Source organism: Bombina bombina, chromosome 5 (assembly GCF_027579735.1).
Source record: "Bombina bombina isolate aBomBom1 chromosome 5, aBomBom1.pri, whole genome shotgun sequence".
NCBI classification, from domain to species: Eukaryota; Metazoa; Chordata; class Amphibia; order Anura; family Bombinatoridae; genus Bombina; species Bombina bombina.
The window spans coordinates 293,779,422-293,803,652 of NC_069503.1; the positions used below are offsets into that span (position 1 = coordinate 293,779,422).

The 24,231-nt window shown below is 37.8% G+C and overlaps 1 protein-coding gene across 1 annotated transcript in view; it reads left to right on the forward strand.

Moving 5' to 3' along the window:
* Window positions 1–24,231, forward strand: part of VPS50 (VPS50 subunit of EARP/GARPII complex) — a 994,344-nt gene that overhangs the window by 303,472 nt on the left and 666,641 nt on the right. Inside the window, exon 10 of the mRNA XM_053714049.1 lies at window positions 21,545–21,587. Coding sequence (XP_053570024.1) covers window positions 21,545–21,587 — 43 coding nt within the window. The remainder of the gene's footprint in view (window positions 1–21,544; window positions 21,588–24,231) is intronic.

Here is a 24,231-nt window from a genome sequence, read left to right on the forward strand (position 1 = left end):
AAGAGTTTCTGAATTATCTGCTCTTTCTTGTGAGTCTCCTTTTCTGATTTTTCATCAAGATAAGGCGGTGTTGCGAACTTCTTTTAATTTTTTACCTAAGGTTGTGAATTCTAAGGAAAGATCGTTGCATTCTTTGGATGTAGTTAGAGCTTTGAAATATTATGTTGAAGCTACTAAAAATTTCCGAAAGACTTCTAGTCTATTTGTTATCTTTTCCGGTTCTAGGAAAGGTCAGAAGGCCTCTGCCATTTCTTTGGCGTCTTGGTTAAAGTCTTTGATTCATCATGCTTATGTCGAGTTGGGTAAAACTCCGCCTCAAAGGATTACAGCTCATTCTACTAGGTCAGTTTCTACTTCCTGGGCGTTTAGGAATGAAGCTTTGGTTGATCAGATTTGCAAAGCAGCAACTTGGTCTTCTTTGCATACTTTTACTAAATTCTACCATTTTGATGTGTTTTCTTCTTCTGAAGAAGAAGTTTTTGGTAGAAAAGTACTTCAGGCAGCTGTTTCAGTTTGATTCTTCTGCTTATAATTTCAGTTTTTTTCATTATAAGATTTAAACTTTATTTTGGGTGTGGATTATTTTCAGCGGAATTGGCTGTCTTTATTTTATCCCTCCCTCTCTAGTGACTCTTGCGTGGAAGATCCACATCTTGGGTATTCATTATCCCATACGTCACTAGCTCATGGACTCTTGCTAATTACATGAAAGAAAACATAATTTATGCAAGAACTTACCTGATAAATTCATTTCTTTCATATTAGCAAGAGTCCATGAGGCCCACCCTTTTTTGTGGTGGTTATGATTTTTTTTATATAAAGCACAATTATTCCAATTCCTTATTTTTTATGCTTTCGCACTTTTGTCTTATCACCCCACTTCTTGGCTATGCGTTAAACTGATTTGTGGGTGTGGTAAGGGGTGTATTTATAGGCATTTTGAGGTTTGGGAAACTTTGCCCCTCCTGGTAGGAATGTATATCCCATACGTCACTAGCTCATGGACTCTTGCTAATATGAAAGACATGAATTTATCAGGTAAGTTCTTACATAAATTATGTTTTTTTTATATACGAATTTTGGTTTATTTGTACGTTTTTCTCCTAAATGAGGATCCGATTTTAGAATTTTCCAGTGGGTTCTTATTATTTTTTCCAGTTTAACCCTATCCTCACTATACTCGGTAATAAAGGGTAAGAATATTTCTTCACTATTTATTGGTGTGGTTCTCTTTGGTTTATATTGTAAGATGTCTTTTCTTTCTAAATCTTTAATTTTTAGTCTTTCAATTTAAATTTTTTCCTCAGAATATCCTCTTTCTTTAAATTTATTTTTGAGGGTTATTGACTGGGTTTCATAATCTTCTGATTCTTTACAATTTCTTTTTAATCATAGAAATTGTCCCTTGGGGATATTTCCTTTCCACCTTTGTAAATGACAACTTCTTTTGTGAATAACATTATTAGCGTCTACTTCTTTGAAGAACGTTTTTGTTATTAATTTGTTGTTTTTTATATTTATTTCCAGTAGTGTACTTTATCTCTGCTAGTATCAACTGTAAATTTTAAGTTCTGGTTATTAATGTTCATGCTATCTATGCAGCTTTTTAGATCTTCATTAGTGCCATTCCATATAAAAAACAAATCCTCTATAAATCTCTTATAGATGATAATATTGTCTTTATATGGACTTTGATTTAGGAATTGTGTTTCCCAGGCTCCCATGAACAGATTTGCGTAGCTAGGGGCAAATTTAGTGCCCATAGCTGTACCGCAAATCTGTTCATAGTAGTTATCTTCATATAAGAAGAAATTATGAGTTAGAATAAACCTTATACTGTCTTAGAAAATCTCTTTGTTCTTTTTTAATCTCAATCATTTCTTAAAAATGTTTCTATGGAAAGTAACCCATCATCATGTCTAATTGACATGTACAAAGATTGCACATCACAGGTGACTAATATATAGTCCTTTTTCCATTCAAATTCTTCCAATAATAATAAATTAGTTGAGTCTCTCAAATAGGAGTCTAGTGTAGTAACATATTTTTGTAAATATTTATCATTGTAAGCTGATAAGTTAGCTGTTAGTGAATCTATACCAGCAATAATCGGTCTACCAGGGTGTTTGGTGACCGATTTGTGGATTTTCGGTAGAGCGTACAATACTGGCATAATTGGATATTTAGGAAGTAGGTAATCATATTATTTTTCATTGATGATACCTATTTCTGTAGGTTTATCTAGATGATGTTTCAAGAAAACTTTATAAATTACCGTTGAATTACATCTCAATTTTTTATAAGTGTTTGCGTCATTTATTAATTCATCTACCATGTTTCTATATACTTCTCTATCTAGGATGAATTTAAAACAAGAAATTTTTTGCGCTCTAATGCCGACCACAACAAATATTAAAATCTGATAAAAAATATATATCTGATAAAAAATATATATATGCAATCCCAATGGAAATAGTCTATTATCAAAAATTGTCCATAAAGTTTCAAATTGGAGATACCAAAAAATGGCTTGACCACAGTACCTTGTGATGGAGAAATTAGTTTCAAGATTAAACTCTTGCAGCTGGTGTTTTGCAGGTTCTTTCCTTGGAATGCTATCCCAAACGGTTCCTCTGGAAAAGGATTAAATTCCAATTGTTGTGCCTTTACAGTGCAGCCTTGTTCCAGCCAGCAATTCACCGGTCTTGACTCAGAAGTGATAACATAAAACAAAAAAGAAAAAACAGGCGCACAAAGCACGATTCAAGTGTAAAAGTTTTAATAACAAAGTGACACACGCACAGTAATAATTGCACTTACTAGATTAAAATAAATGATATGCATTGAAACAACACTCCTTGGGTCTGCAGCTCCTGTAACAGTGGCACAGATGGTCCTTCTCCTTACAGCTTTTTGTCAAACAGCATCAGGTAATGGTGATCCGGATCCTTAACTTGAGCGTGTGACCAGCTTCTGTAAACAGGTTGTTCTGCTTCCCAAATAGAGTGATAGTCTGTAGTGACTGGCCTGACGCGTTTCCCCCGACTTCGGCCGGGCTTTTTCAAAGGCTTGATATTGTTGAAAGTGCGCCTTTTTGTTTTAAAGGCAGGATGGCCAATCAAAAAGGAGGTGTGAGTTTGTTTAGCCAATGCTAACAGGGGGTGTGTAAAAATCATAAGTCTGACATCGCTATGTTCGTTAAAAGGCACAGTTGGGTTAACAACTTGTTACTAATTGCTTTAAAAAGTTGCCACAGTAAGTATACATGTAACGCTGACATATTCAATACGCAAAAAAACTCTGAAACATTAAAAATATAAAAAGATGAATGCGTGCTTCGCAATGAAGCGTTTTCAGTACACTATAATTCCTGCTTAAAATACATTGTCAAAAGATGAAAACATAAAGATATCAATTAATTATTCGTAGTTTGATGCAGTTATCCTTAAGGAACAGTTCATATTTACTCTTCATGTAGAAAAAAATTGTATTTAAATCAATTCATATTGTATTCACATTAAAGTATCTACTACATATAAAAACCTTTAGAAAAACCAAAAGCATATATATTGAAAGAGTAATGGTTCTTGAATGAATGTTTTGATTCTATTTGTTGAAAGTAATTTAATCGAGTTTTGCTAAGTGCCTATAATATTATAATAAACTGTTTGTTTTCTATGTATTTCTCATTGTGAGATTTAGTGGTGATCCCTGATTTAGTGACTATATTTTTATTATCTGATGGGAACGTTTATAGTCACTGGGTTTTTCTGAATGTGTTAAAAAGAACAAATAATCCCTGCAGGAACAATGAAATACCTATTGTGCGGGATTGGATGTATAAATATATAGATGGATAAATATATAAATATTAATTTTGAATGCTAACTTATTCTACTGAGGACACTAAAAAATAAAAGAGTTAAGATAAAAAATTCCAAAGTTGAAAAGACTAACGATACCTAAAAGAACAATATTCCACCTATTGTTGATGTTTTGTATAAAGATTTTCTGATGAAAAATCCATGTATTTAATAACGGGTGAATACCTAAAAGAATAATTAATCGCCCAGTGTTCATATTTGGATAAAAACATGTAATCTATGAGATTAAAAAATTGCTTAAAAGAACATAATTCCACCCATTATTGAAGTTTGAGTGGATGTATATAGACCAAATAAATATAAAAACACTAAGATGCTAAAATTCATTCAGATACATAAAATTATGATAATGATGTGAGAATGTTAAAAAATAGTAAAATGTTAAGCAAGCATTTCTGAGTGATTTAAACAAATGCTGCCACATCTATGTCAATATTTAATCCTAGGGGTTGTAATGTCTTTAGTTTATAAATCCACCTGGTTTCTAATTTTCTTAGTGTCAAAAGTCTATTGGGTTTTGTAGGAGGCACCTGATCTATTACTTGTACTTTCAGAGAGCTGGGATTGCTCCCATGGCACTCTAAAAAATGTCTCGGAACACTGTGATTGTCCATTTTTTCTTTAATATTATATAAGTGTTCGTTGGTCCTACGCCTTATTTTCCTTTTTGTGCGGCCCACATATAGGAGGCCACACCCACATTCCAGCAAATACACGACATAAATTGAATCACAATTACTTTTGAAATTAATAGTATATGTTTCTGTGGACTGACTATTATGAAATGTTGGTGCTTTGTTTATGTGTTTGCACATGTTACATCTTGATTTTCCACATTTCATGGTCCCAGGCGTAGGACCAACGAACACTTATATAATATTAAAGAAAAAATGGACAATCACAGTGTTCCGAGACATTTTTTAGAGTGCCATGGGAGCAATCCCAGCTCTCTGAAAGTACAAGTAATAGATCAGGTGCCTCCTACAAAACCCAATAGACTTTTGACACTAAGAAAATTAGAAACCAGGTGGATTTATAAACTAAAGACATTACAACCCCTAGGATTAAATATTGACATAGATGTGGCAGCATTTGTTTAAATCACTCAGAAATGCTTGCTTAACATTTTACTATTTTTTAACATTCTCACATCATTATCATAATTTTATGTATCTGAATGAATTTTAGCATCTTAGTGTTTTTATATTTATTTGGTCTATATGCATCCACTCAAACTTCAATAATGGGTCGAATTATGTTAATATGAACACTGGGCGATTAATTATTCTTTTAGGTATTCACCCGTTATTAAATACATGGATTTTTCATCAGAAAATCTTTATACAAAACATCAACAATAGGTGGAATATTGTTCTTTTAGGTATCGTTAGTCTTTTCAACTTTGGAATTTTTTATCTTAACTCTTTTATTTTTTTAGTGTCCTCAGTAGAATAAGTTAGCATTCAAAATGAATATTTATATATTTATCCATCTATATATTTATACATCCAATCCCGCACAATAGGTATTTCATTGTTCCTGCAGGGATTATTTGTTCTTTTTAACACATTCAGAAAAACCCAGTGACTATAAACGTTCCCATCAGATAATAAAAATATAGTCACTAAATCAGGGATCACCACTAAATCTCACAATGAGAAATACATAGAAAACAAACAGTTTATTATAATATTATAGGCACTTAGCAAAACTCGATTAAATTACTTTCAACAAATAGAATCAACACATTCATTCAAGAACCATTACTCTTTCAATATATATGCTTTTGGTTTTTCTAAAGGTTTTTATATGTAGTAGATACTTTAATGTGAATACAATATGAATTGATTTAAATACAATTTTTTTCTACATGAAGAGTAAATATGAACTGTTCCTTAAGGATAACTGCATCAAACTACGAATAATTAATTTATATCTTTATGTTTTCATCTTTTGACAATGTATTTTAAGCAGGAATTATAGTGTACTGATCACCATCTAACAAAACGCTTCATTGCGAAGCACGCATTCATCTTTTTATATTTTTAATGTTTCAGAGTTTTTTTGCGTATTGAATATGTCAGCGTTACATGTATACTTACTGTGGCAACTTTTTAAAGCAATTAGTAACAAGTTGTTAACCCAACTGTGCCTTTTAACGAACATAGCGATGTCAGACTTATGGTTTTTACACACCCCCTGTTAGCATTGGCTAAACAAACTCACACCTCCTTTTTGATTGGCCATCCTGCCTTTAAAACAAAAAGGCACACTTTCAACAATATCAAGCCTTTGAAAAAGCCCGGCCGAAGTCGGGGGAAACGCGTCAGGCCAGTCACTACAGACTATCACTCTATTTGGGAAGCAGAACAACCTGTTTACAGAAGCTGGTCACACGCTCAGGTTAAGGATCCGGATCACCATTACCTGATGCTGTTTGACAAAAAGCTGTAAGGAGAAGGACCATCTGTGCCACTGTTACAGGAGCTGCAGACCCAAGGAGTGTTGTTTCAATGCATATCATTTATTTTAATCTAGTAAGTGCAATTATTACTGTGCGTGTGTCACTTTGTTATTAAAACTTTTACACTTGAATCGTGCTTTGTGCACCTGTTTTTTCTTTTTTGTTTTATCTATCTAGGATGACAATTCCCCCTCCTTTGTCAGCTGGCTTTATGATAATATCTTTATTTTGTTCCAATTACTTAATCAACATTTTTTGTTTAAATGTGATGTTATGTTTAATTTTATTATTTTGTTTGATATTACTAATGTCTTCTAATACTAATTTTTTGAAAGTTTCTATAAATGTACCTTTTTCTTGTTTAGGGTAAAGATTGGATTTGTTCTTGTGTCCTGAATGTATATTTTCAGTAGTATTTAAAACACCTAGTTCATTTTTTGGTGGTATTATATTTAAGTTTCTTTCTAGAGGGGTTTTCAGAAAGTATTTTTTGAGTGTTAGATTTTGAATAAATTTATTTGCATCTACGAATGTATCACATTTATTTTGTTTCCTTGTAGGTGCGAATGACAGCCCTTTGTTAAGTATCTCTATATGTTTTTTTTCCAATTCTATCTTGTTCAAATTAAAAATTCCATTTTGCTTTATCTCATCCTTTTTACTTTCTGGATGTGTCTGTGTGTTCCTTCTACTCTTTCTCTGTAACCCTCGTCCTCTTTTTCCTCTTCTTCTGAGTGGTTTCTTTTTCTTCTCGTCCCCTGATACTGTTGGCCTACCCCTAAAAAAATGTTCAGTATGTTCTTTAGTATTATCTACTGGAGTGTGGGTTTTCTTCGTGTCTGTGTTATGTTCTAATGGCCCAAATCTATTTGATGTTGGGATTCTCCATTCCTCCTTATTAGATCTACTCTCCCAGTGTTCAGTCTTATCAGCGCCTAATTTATAGTTTCCATTTTTATTGTGTTGATATGAGTTATATATAGGGGCGTTTCTTTGTTGTTGTTTTTGGTCCCTTCCATAGTAATTGGAATCATAATTCCTTCTCCTATAATTATTATAATTTTGATGGTTATTATTATATTTATATTTATGATTATAATTAACTTTTTGCTATCCAGGTCTTAAATTAGAGCCATTATCCCAAAACGTTTCTTGGATATTAGTATAGCGATAATTAGACTACTGGTTTTCTTATCTGTTATCTTTATAGTTGTGATAGTCTTTTCTTGGAGTGTTATAATTTCTTCTATTATCTCTCTGATTAATTTCATTGAGTGCTTCTCTATTTAATGGTCTTGTGTTAGTCTCCCTTAAATTGGTTTCAACTTCTCTTTGAGCAGAGTTATCGTTCAAAACTTGTGTATCTGATTTTCTATAAGTGGTGTCTCTTCTCCACTTATGAATGATATATGCCTCACTGTTTGGTTTTTTCTCATTCACTTCATAATCCTCTTTTAAACCCACTTTTAAACATAAAAATACTAATGTTACTAGGGGAATCTTAGGTGATAAATTACAAGGTTTTTATCCCTGTATATCATGCAAAGCATGTAAACATGCTAATAAAACAAAGTTTCAAATCTAATAATACTAAAAAGAATATAAAATCAGGGAGACAATCAGATGCATGGATACTAATGTTATCTATCTAATAACTTGTAAAAAATGTGAGAAACAGTATGCGGGAGAGACAGAGAGAACAGTAAGAGAAAGAATTAGAGAACATCTAAACTTCATAGAAAATTCAGAAAAGGAACAAAATAAAGACCTCCCAGTTGCAAAACATTTTAGGATGTGTTTTAACAATAATTTAAAATATTTCAATTTCACAGTGATAACTAAATTACATGAAAAAAAGAGGTGGTAGCCAATCTTATGCTCTCCTACAAAAAGAGGCTAAATGGATCTTTGAACTACAAACCCTAAAACTGAAAGGGTTAAACTTGGATTATAATCTAAACTGTTTTTTAAAAACGTAAATGCCTTTAGAGTGGAATGTATATCTCTGCTCAATAGGTGTAAAGAAAAGCTTCAAATAAATGTGTATCTTACATAAAGTATGTCAGAAATAATATATATTACATTATTTATTAAATGGTTATTAACAAATCAGTCGACCATAGTATTTATTATATTAAAGGTTTTTTTCTAATATTTTTTTTCTAATCTTTGTTTCAAATCATTTTATATCAAACTGTTGCATTTAATCGGTTTTAAATATTTTAATTTTCTAAAATAAGCATTATGGATCCATTTTAAATTTCAATTTGAATTTTAAATTTTTCAAATGCCCAAAATAATGAGCGTGTAAAACATAAGTCTAACATATAAGATATATTAAGAAATGGCATGTTAGGTCAAAAAGGGTAGAAATTAAATGGAAAGTAAAAGATGTTAATCACTAACTATATTAAAACCAAAAATTTGTGAATAACTATTGGGACAGCAGAATGGATATCGTTACACAAAAGACATCATATGGATTGGCTATAAATGGCAACCAATTGAAGGACAGAGAGGGTTATTTAAACCTACAGGTGATCTTGGAGATTATGCTTGACAAAGGCTGAAGTTTTTTCAGCGGAAACGCGTTGCAAATCTCCAAATTGAACTAACGGATCGGAAGAAAGGACCAGCTGTAGAGCCGTCATTCATTGCCTAAACAGGGCACTCCCCAAAACAGTGAACCAATCACAGCCTTATCCGGAGAAGGCGCAAAGTCTGGGGTGCACAGCGGTCAAGACGCTGGGAGACACGGACGGTTCCAGGATCAGCTGAGGACACTATACACGGATCAAACTCTATACAAGATTCAAAGTGAAAGAGACATACAAAGGTACATGCTAAACAAGTGCACTTGTAAGGATTTCTATTTTTTATCTAAAAAGTTGTTGGTTTTATAACTAGAAAATAACGGACTTAATCAGAATTAGTTCAAACAACTTCTGTGATCACGCTCCTCAATATAAGAGGTACAAGTTGAAAGACTTTGTTACTATTTTGTCTAAAGATCGCTGCTGTATATTGAATTTAGCGAGTGACTATACGGATCTGTAGCAATATCAGACTTGTATCAGAGACATAGGAATTGAAGTACAGGAATTGATACATCCTCATAGAGTTTGCATAATCAAACACTGCAGATAACACCAACACTATTATTATCTGGTTGGCCAACCACTGATATTATTTTGGGCATTAGGACTAACATATATTTATATTTATATATTGAAATCACTCCAATTTTTAATTGTTCCTTACTATTTTTACTATTTCCACCAGATTCTGCTACCTAAGAAATGTGTTTGGAATAATGTTTTTAAACAAAACTGTTATAATATAATAATAAAAAGTTTTTATTCATACTTTCATTCTTTGCTCTCTATTTCTCTTACTTGGTGTATCCAGTCCACGGATTCATCCTTACTTGTGGGATATTCTCATTCCCTACAGGAAGTGGCAAAGAGAGCACACAGCAGAGCTGTTCATATAGCTCCCCCTCAGGCTCCGCCCCCCCAGTCATTCTCTTTGCCGCTCTAACAAGTAGCATCTCCACGGGAGGGTAAAGTGAATTTGGTGTTAGATTTGTAGTTTTTATTTCTTCAATCAAAAGTTTGTTAATTTAAAATAGTGCTGGTTTGTACTATTTACTCTGTGGCAGAAAGTGATGAAGATTTCTGCTGAGAGGAAAATGATTTTAGCATGTTGTAACTAAAATCCACTGCTGTTCCCACACAGGACTGTTGATCATCAGAAAACTTCAGTTGGGGGAACAGTTTGCAGGCTTAACTGCTTTGAGGTATGTTTCAGTCATTTTTTCTAGTCAAGACTTAGTAATGCTAGAAGACTGACAAGAATCCCCATGTGGGAAAGGTAAGCCATATTCTGAGACTTAGTATAGAAGGAAGGCTTATTTGAAAGGGCTCAAACACTGGTGGACACTGTTAAGGGGCAATCGATTATTTTTTAACAAAAACCTGATATTTATACAAGTTTATATTACATTTGAAACACTTTTTTGGGGTTTATTCCGCATGGCATCTATTTAGACACCTATTTTGGCTTGGGAAGGCCCCACATCCCCAGAGTGAAGAGGGAGAGGGCCTGAAATTTGCGCCTCAGTTGCGCAGTTGATTTTACAGACAGCTTCATGCAGCTCCATGTGAAGAGTCCAAAGATTACTTGAGGACTTCAGAGAGGCTTATTTTCGATTAAAACTAATCCCCAAGGAAGGTAGGACCACAGCAGAGGCTGTGGCATGGTGCTTAGCTTTAATTTGCTCCGGTTTGGGCAGTAAGGGGTTAATTGACTTGAAATTTGCTGTGCATTTCAAAGCATTAGAATCATATGGTGAAAATTTCATAAAGATTGGATGATTTTTGGAGATTTAGTAAAAAAGTGTGCGCTTTTTATTTAAAGGCACAGTACCATTTTTTCAAAAATTGCATTTTACTGTATTTGAGTGCTGTCTAAGTCTGTTTAACATGTCTGAGCCTACTGATAAACCTTGTTCTATGTGTTTAAAAGCCATGGTGGTTCCCCCTTTACATTTGTGTTTAAAGTGTGCTAAGGTATCTAAACATTTTAAAGACCATGCAGTGACACTTAAAAATGTAGCCCAAGATGATTCTTTAACGGAAGGTAACGAGGATAGTCCTCCTTCCTCTCCCCATGTGTGGACACCAGTTACGCCCGCGCAAGCGATGCCTAGTACTTCTAGCGCATTGGCCCCTATTACCTTACAACAATTAGCAGCAGTCATGGATAATTCCCTTGCGGCATTTCTATCCAAACTGCCAGTTTTTCCTAAAAAGCGTGATAGCTCAGTTTTTAAGAACAGAGGATGAGCAATCAGAAGCTTTGGATGATTTATCCGTTGTACCCTCACAACACTCTGAAGTGGCAGTGAGGGATGTGCTGTCCGAGGGAGAAATTTCTGACGCAGGAAAGGTTTCTCAGCGGGCAGAATCAGATTCCTTAGCGTTTAAATTTAAGCTGGAACACCTCCGCGCACTGCTTAAGGAGGTTTTAGCTACGCTGGATGATTGCGACCCCATGGTGGTCCCAGAAAAATTGTGTAAAATGGACAAGTTTCTAGAAGTCCCTGTATACACTGATGCGTTTCCGATCCCGAAGAGGGTGGCGGATATTGTGACTAGGGAGTGGGAGAGACCAGGTGTACCTTTTGTCCCCCCCCCCCTATCTTTGAGAAAATGTTCCCCATAAATGACCCCAGGCAGGACGCGTGGCAGACGGTCCCTAAGGTAGAGGGAGCGGTTTCAACACTAGCCAAGCGCACAACCATACCAATAGAAGATCCTATGGATAAAAAATTAGAAGGTTTACTAAAGAAAATATTTGTTCAACAAGGTTTCCTTCTTCAACCGATTGCCTGCATTATTCCTGTAACTACTGCAGCGGCTTTCTGGTTTTAGGCACTGGAAGAGTCGCTACAGAGAGAGACTTCATATGACGAAGTCATGGATAGAATTCATGCTCTAAAGCTGGCTAATTCCTTTATCACAGATGCCGCTTTCAAATTAGCTAAGTTAGCCACGAAAAATTCTGGTTTCGCCATGATGGCGCAGAGAGCGCTTTGGCTCAAATCGTGGTCGGCTGAACAAAACTATTAAATATTCCTTTCAAGGGAAAGACCCTATTCGGGCCAGAATTGAAAGAAATTATTTCGGATATCACTGGGGGAAAGGGCCATGCTGTTCCACAAGATAGACCGTTTAAGGCCAAAAACAAGGCTAATTTTCGCTCCTTTCGCAATTTCAGGAGCAGACCTGCTTAAACCGCTGCAACCGCAAAGCAGGAGGGTAACGCTTCCCAGCCCAAAGCAACCTGGAAGCCTTTGCAGGGCTGGAACAAAGGTAAGCAGGCCAAGAAGCCTGCGGCTGCTACCAAGACAGCATGAAGGGGTAGCCCCCGATCCGGGACCGGATCTGGTAGGGGGCAGACTTTCTGTCTTTGCTCAGGCTTGGGCAAGAGATGTTCCAGATCCCTGGGCATTAGAAATTGTTGCTCAGGGGTATCTTCTAGAATTCAAGGACTCTCCTCCGAGGGGAAGGTTTTACATTTCTTGTTTGTCTTCAGACCAAACAAAGAAACAGGCGTTCTTACGCTGTGTAGAAGATCTTCTAAAAATGGGAGTGATACACCCAGTTCTAATTACAGAACAAGGACTGGGATTTTACTCAAACCTGTTTGTAGTTCCCAAAAAGGAAGGAACTTTCAGGCCAATCCTGGATCTAAAAATTCTAAACAAATTCCTCAGAGTTCCATCTTTCAAAATGGAAACCATTTGGACAATCTTACCGATGATCCAGGAAGGTCAATATATGACTACCGTGGATCTAAAGTACCTACATATTCCTATCCACAAAGATCATCATCACTTCCTAAGGTTCGCCTTTCTGGACATGCATTACCAGTTCGTGGCCCTTCCTTTCGGGTTGGCCACCGCTCCCAGAATTTTCACAAAGGTGCTAGGGTCCCTTCTAGCGGTACTAAGACCGCGGGGCATTGCAGTAGCAACTTACCTAGACGACATCTTAATACAGGCGTCGTCTTTTTACAGAGCCAAGGCTCATACGGACATTGTTCTGGCCTTTCTAAGGTCTCACGGGTGGAAGGTGAACGTAGAAAACAGTTCTCTGTCCCCGCTCACAAGGGTTCCCTTCCTGGGAACACTAATAGACTCGGTAGAAATGAAAATATTTCTGACAGAGGTCAGGAAGTCAAAGCTTTTAACTACTTGCCGAGTTCTTCATTCTATTCCTCGGCCTTCTGTGGCTTAGTGCATGGAGGTAATCGGATTAATGGTTGCGGCAATGGACGTTGTCCCTTTTGCCAGAATTCATCTCAGACCACTACAACTGTGCATGCTCAAACAGTGGAATGGAGATTATGCAGTTTTGTCTCCTCAAATACAAATGGACCAGAAAACCAGAGACTCTCTTCTCTGGTGGTTGTCTCAGGATCACCTGTCTCAGGGAATGTGCTTACGCAGACCGGAGTGGATCATTGTCACGACTGATGCCAGTCTGTTAGGCTGGGGTGCGGTCTGGGACTCCCTGAAAGCTCAGGGCCTATGGTCTCGGGAAGAATCTCTTCTCCCGATAAACATTTTGGAACTGAGAGCGATATTCAATACGCTCCAGGCATGGCCTCAACTAGCGGAGGCCAAATTCATCAAATGGGCGGAGGATCACTCCTGCCACCTATCTGCTATTCACATCCCAGGAGTAGACAACTGGGAGGCGGATTTTCTGAGTCGTCAGACTTTTCACCCGGGGGAGTGGGAACTCCACCCGGAGGTTTTTGCTCAGCTGACCCAGCTATGGGGCATTCCGGAATTGGATCTGATGGCATCCTGTCAGAACACCAAACTTCCCCTTTACGGATCCAGGTCCAGGGATCCCAAGGCGTCATTGATAGATGCTCTAGTAGCGCCTTGGTCCTTCAGTCTAGCTTATGTCTTTCCACCGTTTCCTCTTCTCCCTTGGCTAGTAGCCAGAATCAAACAGGAGAAGGCTTCGGTAATTCTGATAGCACCTGCGTGGCCACGCAGGACTTGGTATGCAGACCTAGTGGACATGTCATCGGTTCCACCATGGAAACTGCCATTGAGGCAGGATCTTCTAATACAGGGTCCATTCAAGCATCCAAATCTAGTTTCTCTGCATCTGACTGCTTGGAGATTGAACGCTTAATTCTAGCTAAGCGTAGGTTCTCTGAATCAGTTATTGATACATTAATCCAGGCCAGAAAGCCTGTCACCAGGAAAATTTACCATAAGATATGGCGGAAATATCTTTGTTGGTGTGAATCCAAGGGTTACTCGTGGAGTAAAGTTAGGATTCCCAGGATTTTGTCTTTTCTCCAAGAAGGATTGGAGAAAGGATTGTCAGCTAGTTCCTTAAAGGGACAGATATCTGCTCTGTCTATCCTGTTACACAAGCGGCTGGCAGCAGTACCAGACGTTCAGGCGTTTGCACAGGTTTTAGTTAGAATCAAGCCTGTCTATAAACCTGTGGCTCCTCCATGGAGTCTTAATTTAGTCCTTTCAGTTCTTCAAGGAGTTCCGTTTGAACCTTTACATTCCATAGATATTAAGTTATTATCTTGGAAGGTTTTGTTTTTGGTTGCTATCTCTTCTGCTCGGAGAGTTTCAGAATTGTCTGCTTAGCAGTGTGATTCACCCTATCTGGTGTTCCATGCAGATAAGGTTGTTTTGCGTACCAAACCTGTTTTTCCGAAAGTTGTTTCTAATAAGAATATTAACCAGGAAATCATTGTTCCTTCTCTGTGTCCTAATCCAGTTTCGAAGAAGGAACGAATATTACACATTCTTGATGTGGTTCGGGCTTTAAAATTCTATTTAAAAGCAACTAAAGATTTCAGACAAACATCATCCTTGTTTGTTGTCTATTCTGGTAAGAGGAGAGGTCAGAAAGTGACTGCTACCTCTCTTTCCTTCTGGCTGAAAAGCATCATTCGATTGGCTTATGAGACTGCTGGACAACAGCCTCCTGAACGAATTACAGCTCATTCCACCCGAGCTGTGGCTTCCACATGGGCCTTCAAGAATGAGGCTTCTGTTGAACAGATTTGTAAGGCAGCGACTTGGTCTTCACTGCATACTTTTTCAAAATTTTACAAATTCGATACTTTTGCTTCTTCGGAGGCTATTTTTGGGAGAAAGGTTTTGCAAGCAGTGGTGCCTTCCATTTAGGTTACCTGACTTGTTCCCTCCCTTCATCCGTGTCCTAAAGCTTTGGTATTGGTATCCCACAAGTAAGGATGAATCCGTGGACTGGATACACCAAGTAAGAGAAAACAGAATTTATGCTTACCTGATAAATTACTTTCTCTTACGGTGTATCCAGTCCACGGCCCGCCCTGACAATTAAGTCATGTTCAAATTTATTTTTGTAAAACTACAGTCACCACTGCACCCTATGGTTTCTCCTTTTTCTCCTAACCATCGGTCAAATGACTGGGGGGGGCGGAGCCTGAGGGGGATCTATATGGACAGCTCTGCTGTGTGCTCTCTTTGCCACTTCCTGTAGGGAATGAGAATATCCCACAAGTAAGGATGAATCCGTGGACTGGATACACCCTAAGCGAAAGTAATTTATCAGGTAAGCATAAATTCTGTTTTTTGTGGGTATTAGCCGTAAAGGCGCTTTTGGATTTTGCAAACTGCCCCCCCCCCCCCCTTGTTTTACTTAGTTTAGTTTTGTGGATTTTGGAGGAAGATCCCTTAAATCCAAAAGCATTAATACCCTCACCTCACTACTTGCGCAGTCTGTATAAATCTCTTTTTTGCATACTCTACAAGCAGTGGTGCCTTCCGTTTAAGGTCCCTGTCTTGTCCCTCCCTTCATCCATGTCCTAAAGCTTTGGTATTGGTATCCCACAAGTAAGGATGAATTTGTGGACTTGATACATCTTACAAGAGAAAACATAATTTATGCTTACCTGATAAATTTATTTCTCTTGTGATGTATCGAGTCCACGGCCCGCCCTGCTTTTTAAGACGAGCATATATATTTTTATTTTTAAAACTTTCAGTCACCACTGCACCCTATAGTTTCTCCTTTTTCTTCCTAGCCTTCGGTCGAATCACAGCTCTGCTGTGGGTGCTCTCTTTGCCACTTCCTGTTTGGAAGGAGAATATCCCACAAGTAAGGATGAATCCGTGGACTTGATACATTACAAGAGAAATAAATCTATCAGGTAAGCATAAATTATGTTTTTTTTCCAGTTCCTGGTGCTATCTCTGAATACATTTCTAAAGCCTGGTATCCCCTATAATCCTGCTCTAAAATTTAACAAGATGTTTCCTTTGCCTGTCTTTAACATAGAGCTTTTGGGATCCATCCCTAAGGTGGAAGGGACTATTTCTACTTTGGCTAAGCTACTATTCCTTTTGAGTATATTACCTCAGTGGTTCAGGATTATAAGGTTTCTGAGGATAAGCATTTGGATTTGATTTCGGAAACCTTCTGTTGGTCACCTGAGGTTTTTTCCAGTTCCTGGTGCTATCTCTGAATACATCTCTAAAGCCTGGTATCCCCTATAATCCTGCTCTAAAATGTAACAAGATGTTTCCTTTGCCTGCCTTTAACATAGAGCTTTTGGGATCCATCCCTAAGGTGGAAAGGACTATTTCTACTTTGGCTAAGCTACTATTCCTTTTGAGTATATTACCTCAGTACCTTAGTGGTTCAGGATTATAAGGTTTCTGAGGATAAGCATTTGGATTTGATTTCGGAAACTTTCTGTTGGTCACCTGAGGTTTTTTTTCCAGTTCCTGGTGCTTTCTCTGAATACATTTCTAAAGCCTGGTATCCCCTATAATCCTGCTTTAAAATTTAACAAGATGTTTCCTTTGCCTGCCTTTAACATAGAGCTTTTGGGATCCATCCCTAAGGTGGAAGAGACTATTTCTACTTTGGCTAAGCTACTATTCCTTTTGAGTATATTACCTCTTTTAAAGAACCTATGGATAGAAAGTTAGAGTATTTTATTGAAAGGATTTTCAGCTGGCAGGTTTTCTTTTTAGGCCAGCTTTGGTGTGAAGATTTATCTGAGCGGTTTACTGCGGAGTCACTGTTGAAGAGTTTTTATATTAATTAAGACTCTTGAAGATAGCCAGTGCTTTAATTTGTAATGCTGTTGTTGACATTATCAAGATCTATTCCACAAACATGGCATTAGCAGTTCTGACCAAGAGGGCCTTGTGGTTGAAATCATGGTCAGCTGACATGGTTTCAAAGTCTGGGCTTTTGTCTCTTTTGACTCTGGATTTTAAGACTTTTAAACAAGCTTCTCAGGTTTGATTCTTTCAAGATGGAAACAATTTTGACTATTCTCCCTCTTGTTCAACAAGGGTAGTTTATGTCCACAATAGATTTGAAGGATGCTTATCTTCTTATCCCTATTTACAGGGATCGTCCTTAATTTCTAAGGTTTGCATTTCTGGGCAAGCATTTTAAATGTGTTGCTCTAGCTTCCAGTCCCATAATTTTTTTACAAAAGTACTGGGAACTCTTTTATCTGCAATGAAATCAGGGTGTTTTGGTGGTTCCTTAGCTGGATTATATATTGTTACTGGAATCATTTTTTCACATTTAGCAGTATCTCATACCAACAGACTTTTGTTTTTTACTTCAAAAGCTTGTTTGGAGATTCAATTTGCTAAATAGTTCTATTTCTCATCAATCCAGGGTTTTGTTCCTCTGTGTGATAATATATTCAGTCTCCATGAGACTTTCTTTAAAAGATCAGAGAAGGCTGAAATTAATCTCAATTTATGCAAATCTTCAGTCAGGCTATTTTCCTTCTGTAGCTTTGTGCATGGAAGTATTAGTTTTGTTGATAGCAGATTTAAATGCTATTCCTTTTGCTCGGTTTCACATGAGACCTCTCCAGCTTTGTATGCTTTGTCAGTGGATGTGGTGCAGGGATTACACTCAGTTATCTCAGAAGATTCTTCTTGATGCCAGAGCAAAACAATACATTTTCCTGGTGGATCAATCATCCATAAATTGTTCTAGGGTCATCATTTGTTTGTCTTATTGGGACTGTGATCTCAACAGATATAAGTCTTTTGGATTGGGGTGAGTCCCAGAGAGCACTGGGAGTTTGTCACCTTTGGAGGCGAGGCTACCAATTTTTAAATATTATGCAATTTTCAGTGCTCTTCAGTATTGGCCTCTCCTGTAAAAAGAGATTTATCTTCAATTCCAGTCAGACAATGCCACAGCAGTGACCTACATTACTTATCAAGAGGGAACCTGCAATTCCCTGGCATTTAGGTAGATGTTCTGAATCCTGACCTGGGCGGAGAACAATATCTGTACTATCTCTGCAGTTCATATTCTAGAGCTGAGCAATTGGGAAGCATTTTTTCTCAGTCACCAATCTCTTCTTTCAGGGGAGTTGTCTCTTTATCTGGAAGTTTTCAGTCAGATTGTAGCTCTGTGGGGTCTTCCAGAAATAGATCTAATGGCTTCTCGGTTGAACATCAAGCTTCCCATATACTTTGCGAGGTCCAGCTATCTTCAGGCAGAGTTTGTAGATGCTCTATTATCTCCTTGGTTGTTTTGTCTGGCCTACATTTTTCCTACAATTTCCTTTTATCAAGAGTGATAGCCATGATCAAGCAGGTGGTACCATGAGTAATTCTGATTGATCCAGCTTTGCCTCGCACAACTTGGTTTGAGGATCTGGTACAGATGTCCAGTTGTCCCCAGTGGCCTTTTTCTCTGTGTCACAACCTTCTGTCTTAAGGTCCGTTTTTTAATCAGGATCTCAATTCTCCTAACATCATGGCTTCAAGATCAAACGCTTAGTTTTGAGACGGAAACATTTTTCTTATTCTGTCATTGATACTTTGATTTAGGCCCATAAACCTATGACAAGGCTTGGAAGGATTTTTTTTCTTGGTGTTTGGAAAATGGCTTTAGTTTGCAATCTTTTAGAATTCTTTACTATGGTTTGGATATTGATTTTTCCGCCAGTTCTTTAAAGGGGGAGAGTTTGGCTTTTTCGGTCTTGTTTTACAAGAAGCTTGCTATGTTTCCTTATATTCAGGGTTTTGCTCAAGCTTTAGTCTTGATTAAGTTAATGATTAAACCAATTTCAGAAATTAGGTAATTTAAATTTGGTTTTAAGAATTTTGCAGGTCACTGGGCTGGACAAGGGAGCTATGGCTTTGGTGAAAAATCATAATAGAGAAGAAGGCAATAGCTGTGTAAGTCAAAGTTGGCCCTTGTGAGACTTCTTTTTCTTTTGCCAAGGGAAACTTCAATAGAACACCTTGTGATTACCTAACTTTCTAGTGAACAGTGAGGTGCCAGCCTAAGAAGGAAGGATTTACGTTTGGGGGATGTAAACATATGTCTGTGCAATTTTGAGTTTAATGATATCTGAAATTTGTGAAGGAGAAAGAAGGGCAGCGATTAAGGACCTGATGCCTAGATGCCATTTTGTATGCTTTTTTTTATTTTGAATACTGCTATATTTTGGCATTTTTTACATAGTATCAGGGTTTGGTGCAGAATTCATGGGTAGCATGCACCATTATATGTGTGCTAGGCTGTTTTTTTTTATGCAGCCCACAGAGGCTAAACTTTTTTTCACTGTGTGATGAGATCTTTTTTAGGGGAAAAAATATCTGCAGGACCTTTTGAAATTTAAATGAAAATTTAAATTAGGCAGGTACACTAAAGCAGCTCTATTGAGATTAACTGCAGAATTGAGCAATTTTTCTTAATATCTTTTGTTGAAAAGCAGGAATTCATGATTAGGAGCTTGCCCATTACTGGAGCACTATATCGCAGCAGTTTTGCAAGGATGCTATGAATTTGCAATAGCACATTTCCTGCCATGTAGTGCTCCAGATGCCTACCTAGGTATCTGTTTGATAAAGAATATCATTGGAACAAAGCAAATTTGATAATAGAATAAATTTGAAACTTTTTGAAAAATGGTGTGCTCTTATCTGAATCACAAAAATGTAGTTATAAAAAAAGGTGCATTGCACATAAGAGCTTCTTGCATTCAGCTTTACAGCTGTCACAGCTTTGCAGACTAGGAAAGGCTAGTGGGCAGGGTTGAAAAAATCCCTGAGATACAGTTATCAATCAGTGAGCTGCCACTTTGCAATGCAGCTCTGTATTTGACTGTTCTCTTTAAACAGCGTTGTGTTCTGGCTGCACTGTGTACATTTTCCTTAACACAGTGCTGCCAGAGCACAGCACTATGTGAAGAGAACAACCTGATGTGGAGCTGACAGTTCCTAAAGTTTCCCATTCTTTCTGCAGACAAGCTGCATTTTCTGCAATGACATCACAGATTGCAGGCATGTTCTGCCTTGTGGATGCAACCTAGATGCGTTTCCATTTTTATTTGTTGTTTTTTAATTTGTAAAATCTGTTATAATAAAATGTGATTTTTTTTTTGTTGTTGAAAGAATTAGGGAGTGTAAGGAAGTGGGGAAATGGTTCCTTATTAATTAATTTGTGAAACTTATTTAAGTCAAACATTTAAAATATTTAAGGCCATAAATACATAATAGCACACATGAGTTGGAATGGTGTTTTCCAATAACACTTTTTATCACCATTGAGCTGGATTCTAGACATTGCAAGTCTTGTGCGGATCTTTGAGATTTCTTCTAAGCATCAATTCATCTATTCATCCTGGGAATGGCACCCAGCAAAATGGGTTAAACATATAGTTAAAGTACCACTTGGGAGCCACAGAGCACTGCTGGTCTTGAGTGCATACTGAAGGTGGTCCAATCAGTAGCTCTAGTCATGCCGCCCAGCTATGCGACTAGAGCTGCTGATAAGATCAGCAGCAATTTCTGGTGGGTAGAAGCAGTGTCTGTGGTTTCCAAGTGGTACTTTTAACTATGTATTTAACCATTTTGGGGGGTTAAACATAGCATTGCAACATCAGCTTTGGTTGATAATGTCACTAGAGATCACACAGTGCTGGAGGATCATTTTAGAATATCTCACCTGAGTAGAGAGGTTTTGAATATCAAGGCCGATGTGTTTACCACCTCTACTGGAAGTTTATTCTGTAAAAAACATCATGTAATTAGTCACCAGCAATACCTTGTGCAACATTTCCAAGTCTCTAGCCACTGTGTGTGACATTACCACTCCCCTAGTTTGCACAGTCTGCAAGTAGCGTTTCTCAACATAAACTGGTCACTCTCTCCCTTGTGAAGACCATACGTAGCGGGGTAGTGATGTCACACACTATGGTTGGAGACTGGTGAAACTTTATATTGCGCTTAATGATTGATTTAGTTTTGTGTCTGAGCATCAGTATAAGCCTTAGTCTATTCCTTGGTTCTATACCAAGAAGTGGAATTGCATCTATACTGAAGCATTGAGATGTGGGACTTTTTGGACCTAGTGTAAGACAGTTAATCTTTGTAAAGTATTTATAGTGTTGCAAAAGACTAAGCTCTACTGATTTGGTGGTTAATGACAATTCTTTAGAAAATTTTATCTAATGCTTTTTCTACAAAATTTACCATTAAAGTCTGGGTTTTTATTGTTGAAAACTCATTAGATAACATTTTCTAAAGAATTGTGATCAAATGTGTTTAACTTGAATAATTTTTGTTTCCAGACATTTGATATGTTTTTTTTTTCCCCAGTGAATTAAATTCAAAACTGCAAGACACTCTCGAACAAATTGAGGTAAGAAAAAAAGTTTATTGTGACATTTTTTTTTCTTTTTTAATTTTATATTGAAGTTTGCATGTTTCTCCAAAATCATTTATTTGCTGTGATTGTCTGTTATTTAGAAGTTAACAAAATGCAAGGTAATCCCTAATGGGTCTTTATCACTATATATATTTTTTTTTAAATCCCCCCCCCAAACAACAAATCTGTTTTCTGTTTAGCAGGCAGCAAAATCAGTATTGTTAAAGGGAAATTAAACCCCCAAAAAAATTATTGGGATTAGGACTGAGGACACTATTTAAAAAAAGTTTCCAGTTTACTTCTATTATCAAATTTGCTTTGTTCCCATAATATGCTGTGTTCTGTAGCTATCTAGGAAGGCACCTGGAGCAATACATGGCAGGAAATAGTGCTGCCATCTAGTTCTCTTGCAAATGGATAACATTTATTACGTAAAATGGTGCTGGTCCACAGTCCTCCATAACATATGGGGCATATTTCCCGCCACTAGTAGGAAGTCAAGAACCCATGCAAGTGCTTTAAAATCCTTCCACCACCCATTTCTCTCTAGTTTTTGTTCTTGGCCTTGTAGGAGATGGTTGGGAATAGAGGTTGTTCCAGTTACTTGCTTATGGACTACAAATTTGGAGATCACACCTATGTGAGACCCAGTGTCTCTGGGGAGTATAATTTACAATAAAGACAGAAAAGTCTCTTAAATGCAGCCGAGTGATACATGGACACACCCTGTTATGTGCACAGCATTTCCCTTACGGGACTTCAGCCATAACTACCCTCAGGCATCGCGGGGAGTCGTCCCTAGCCTCCCCCTGTGTGACTCCTGTATTTCCTACTGCAATCCTCTGTGGTACTCGATACCTGCACTGGATGGGCTCTCTACTGGATACTGCTGCAACTGCATTTAAATAGATGACATGCCTGGTAAGCCAGTGGAGGGGTGCTTCATAAGGTAAGTGCCTTTGCACAGCACAGACACAACCCAGAGGCTATTTGTAGGTACTCTGACACATGTACTGTAATGCTTGTGGGATATTTCACTGTCAAACCAAACTTGGCCAGTAGTCTTCTTATCCTGGCGTCAAGTGGAAGGATAAGGAAATATCCCAGAACAAAGTGAGTTTAAGAAATGAGGTAAGCAGTACTCATGGTAGACAGGGTAGTCCTTCACGACAATAAGAGTAAGGAGAGAATGGTCAGAGACAGGCAGAGTTCGGCAACAGAAAGGCAATCCAGCAGTTAAGCAGTTCAGGGGTAAACCAGTAGAATGATCAGGAACAGGCAGAGGTCAGAAACAAAAGGTAATCTAGTTTAGCTTAGTTTAGTTTAAGGGGTAAACCAATAAAAGGTTAGTCAAGCAGAGTTCAGTAATAATAAGGCAATCCAGCAATTCAAGAGTTAAGCAACAGAGTGGTCAGACAAGCAGAGTTCAGTAACAATTAGGCAATCAAAGTAACAGCAGTTCAGAATAAAAGCACCCAGGGATGCACAAGACTAACCTATACTTGGGCACTGAAGTTAAGTAACGCAGGCACTTACATAGGTGCAGATTCATGCCAAGAGGATTCACAGACCGGCATCAGAGGGGAAATGACATGCAGCGATGACGTCATCGCCGCACACCCACAGGAACTGCTGCGTCCATGGCAACAGCCATAGCAACAGGACAGAGCAGCGAGAGGAGCGCCGAGGAGCGGCGTGACATGTACATCAGAGACGGGGGATTTAACCTGCGCCTCTCATGACACAATTTTTTCTACATCTCATGTCCTTAACAGTTCTGCTAGCATTGAGAACACTTTTAGTGAAGACTCTGATACTTGTTTAGACTCTCACAGCTTTTGGGATCATTTTTGTATGGCCCTTTAAGAGAACCGGCAATCGCTTCATGCATGATGCGGTTTTATGGTGTAGGCTCCGGTTAGGCTGGGGAACATATTTTCTTCATAAATGGAAAGAGTCCACAGCTGCATTCATTACTTTTGGGAAATAAGAACCTGGCCACCAGGAGGAGGCAATGACACCCCAGCCAAAGGCTTAAATACTTCTCCCACTTCCCTAATCCCCCAGTCATTCTTTGCCTTTCATCCCAGGAGGTTGGCAGAGAAGTGTCAGAATTTATTTTGTCTCTTATGGAGGGTAGTACTCTTCTACATGGGACGGGAGTTTTAAGTAATCCTATTAGTCTCTCAGTGAAGGCTTGGATGAAAGTTAGAGTCCGGAGATGTAGCGAGAGTCTTTCTGCGAAACCATCCCGACTCATGTTAACAGCTCCTCAAGCAATCGGCGTTGTCAAACTTCGCTCCGCTGCCTGCTTTCTTCTCTCAAGTCCATGGCGGAGGCAATGCTACTATCCGTCACACTTGAAGGGCCATGTTCCTGTTCCACAGGGTAGATTCCGGTAAGATCGTTTCATTTTACTTTCGTCATGATTGTATTGTATTACAAATGTTTTCCCGAGAGACTACCACCTTGCGGGACTAACTATATATGAGTCTCAGTGAGGCGCCTTTTGTATCTTGGAATCAAGGGTAATATCTCCTGAGGGGGGTTATTGAACAGGGTTTTTTTTTAATCATGTTTGTTATGTGATTCGACCTGCTTAAGCGTAGTGTTACTTAAGTATAAAAACACAAATACA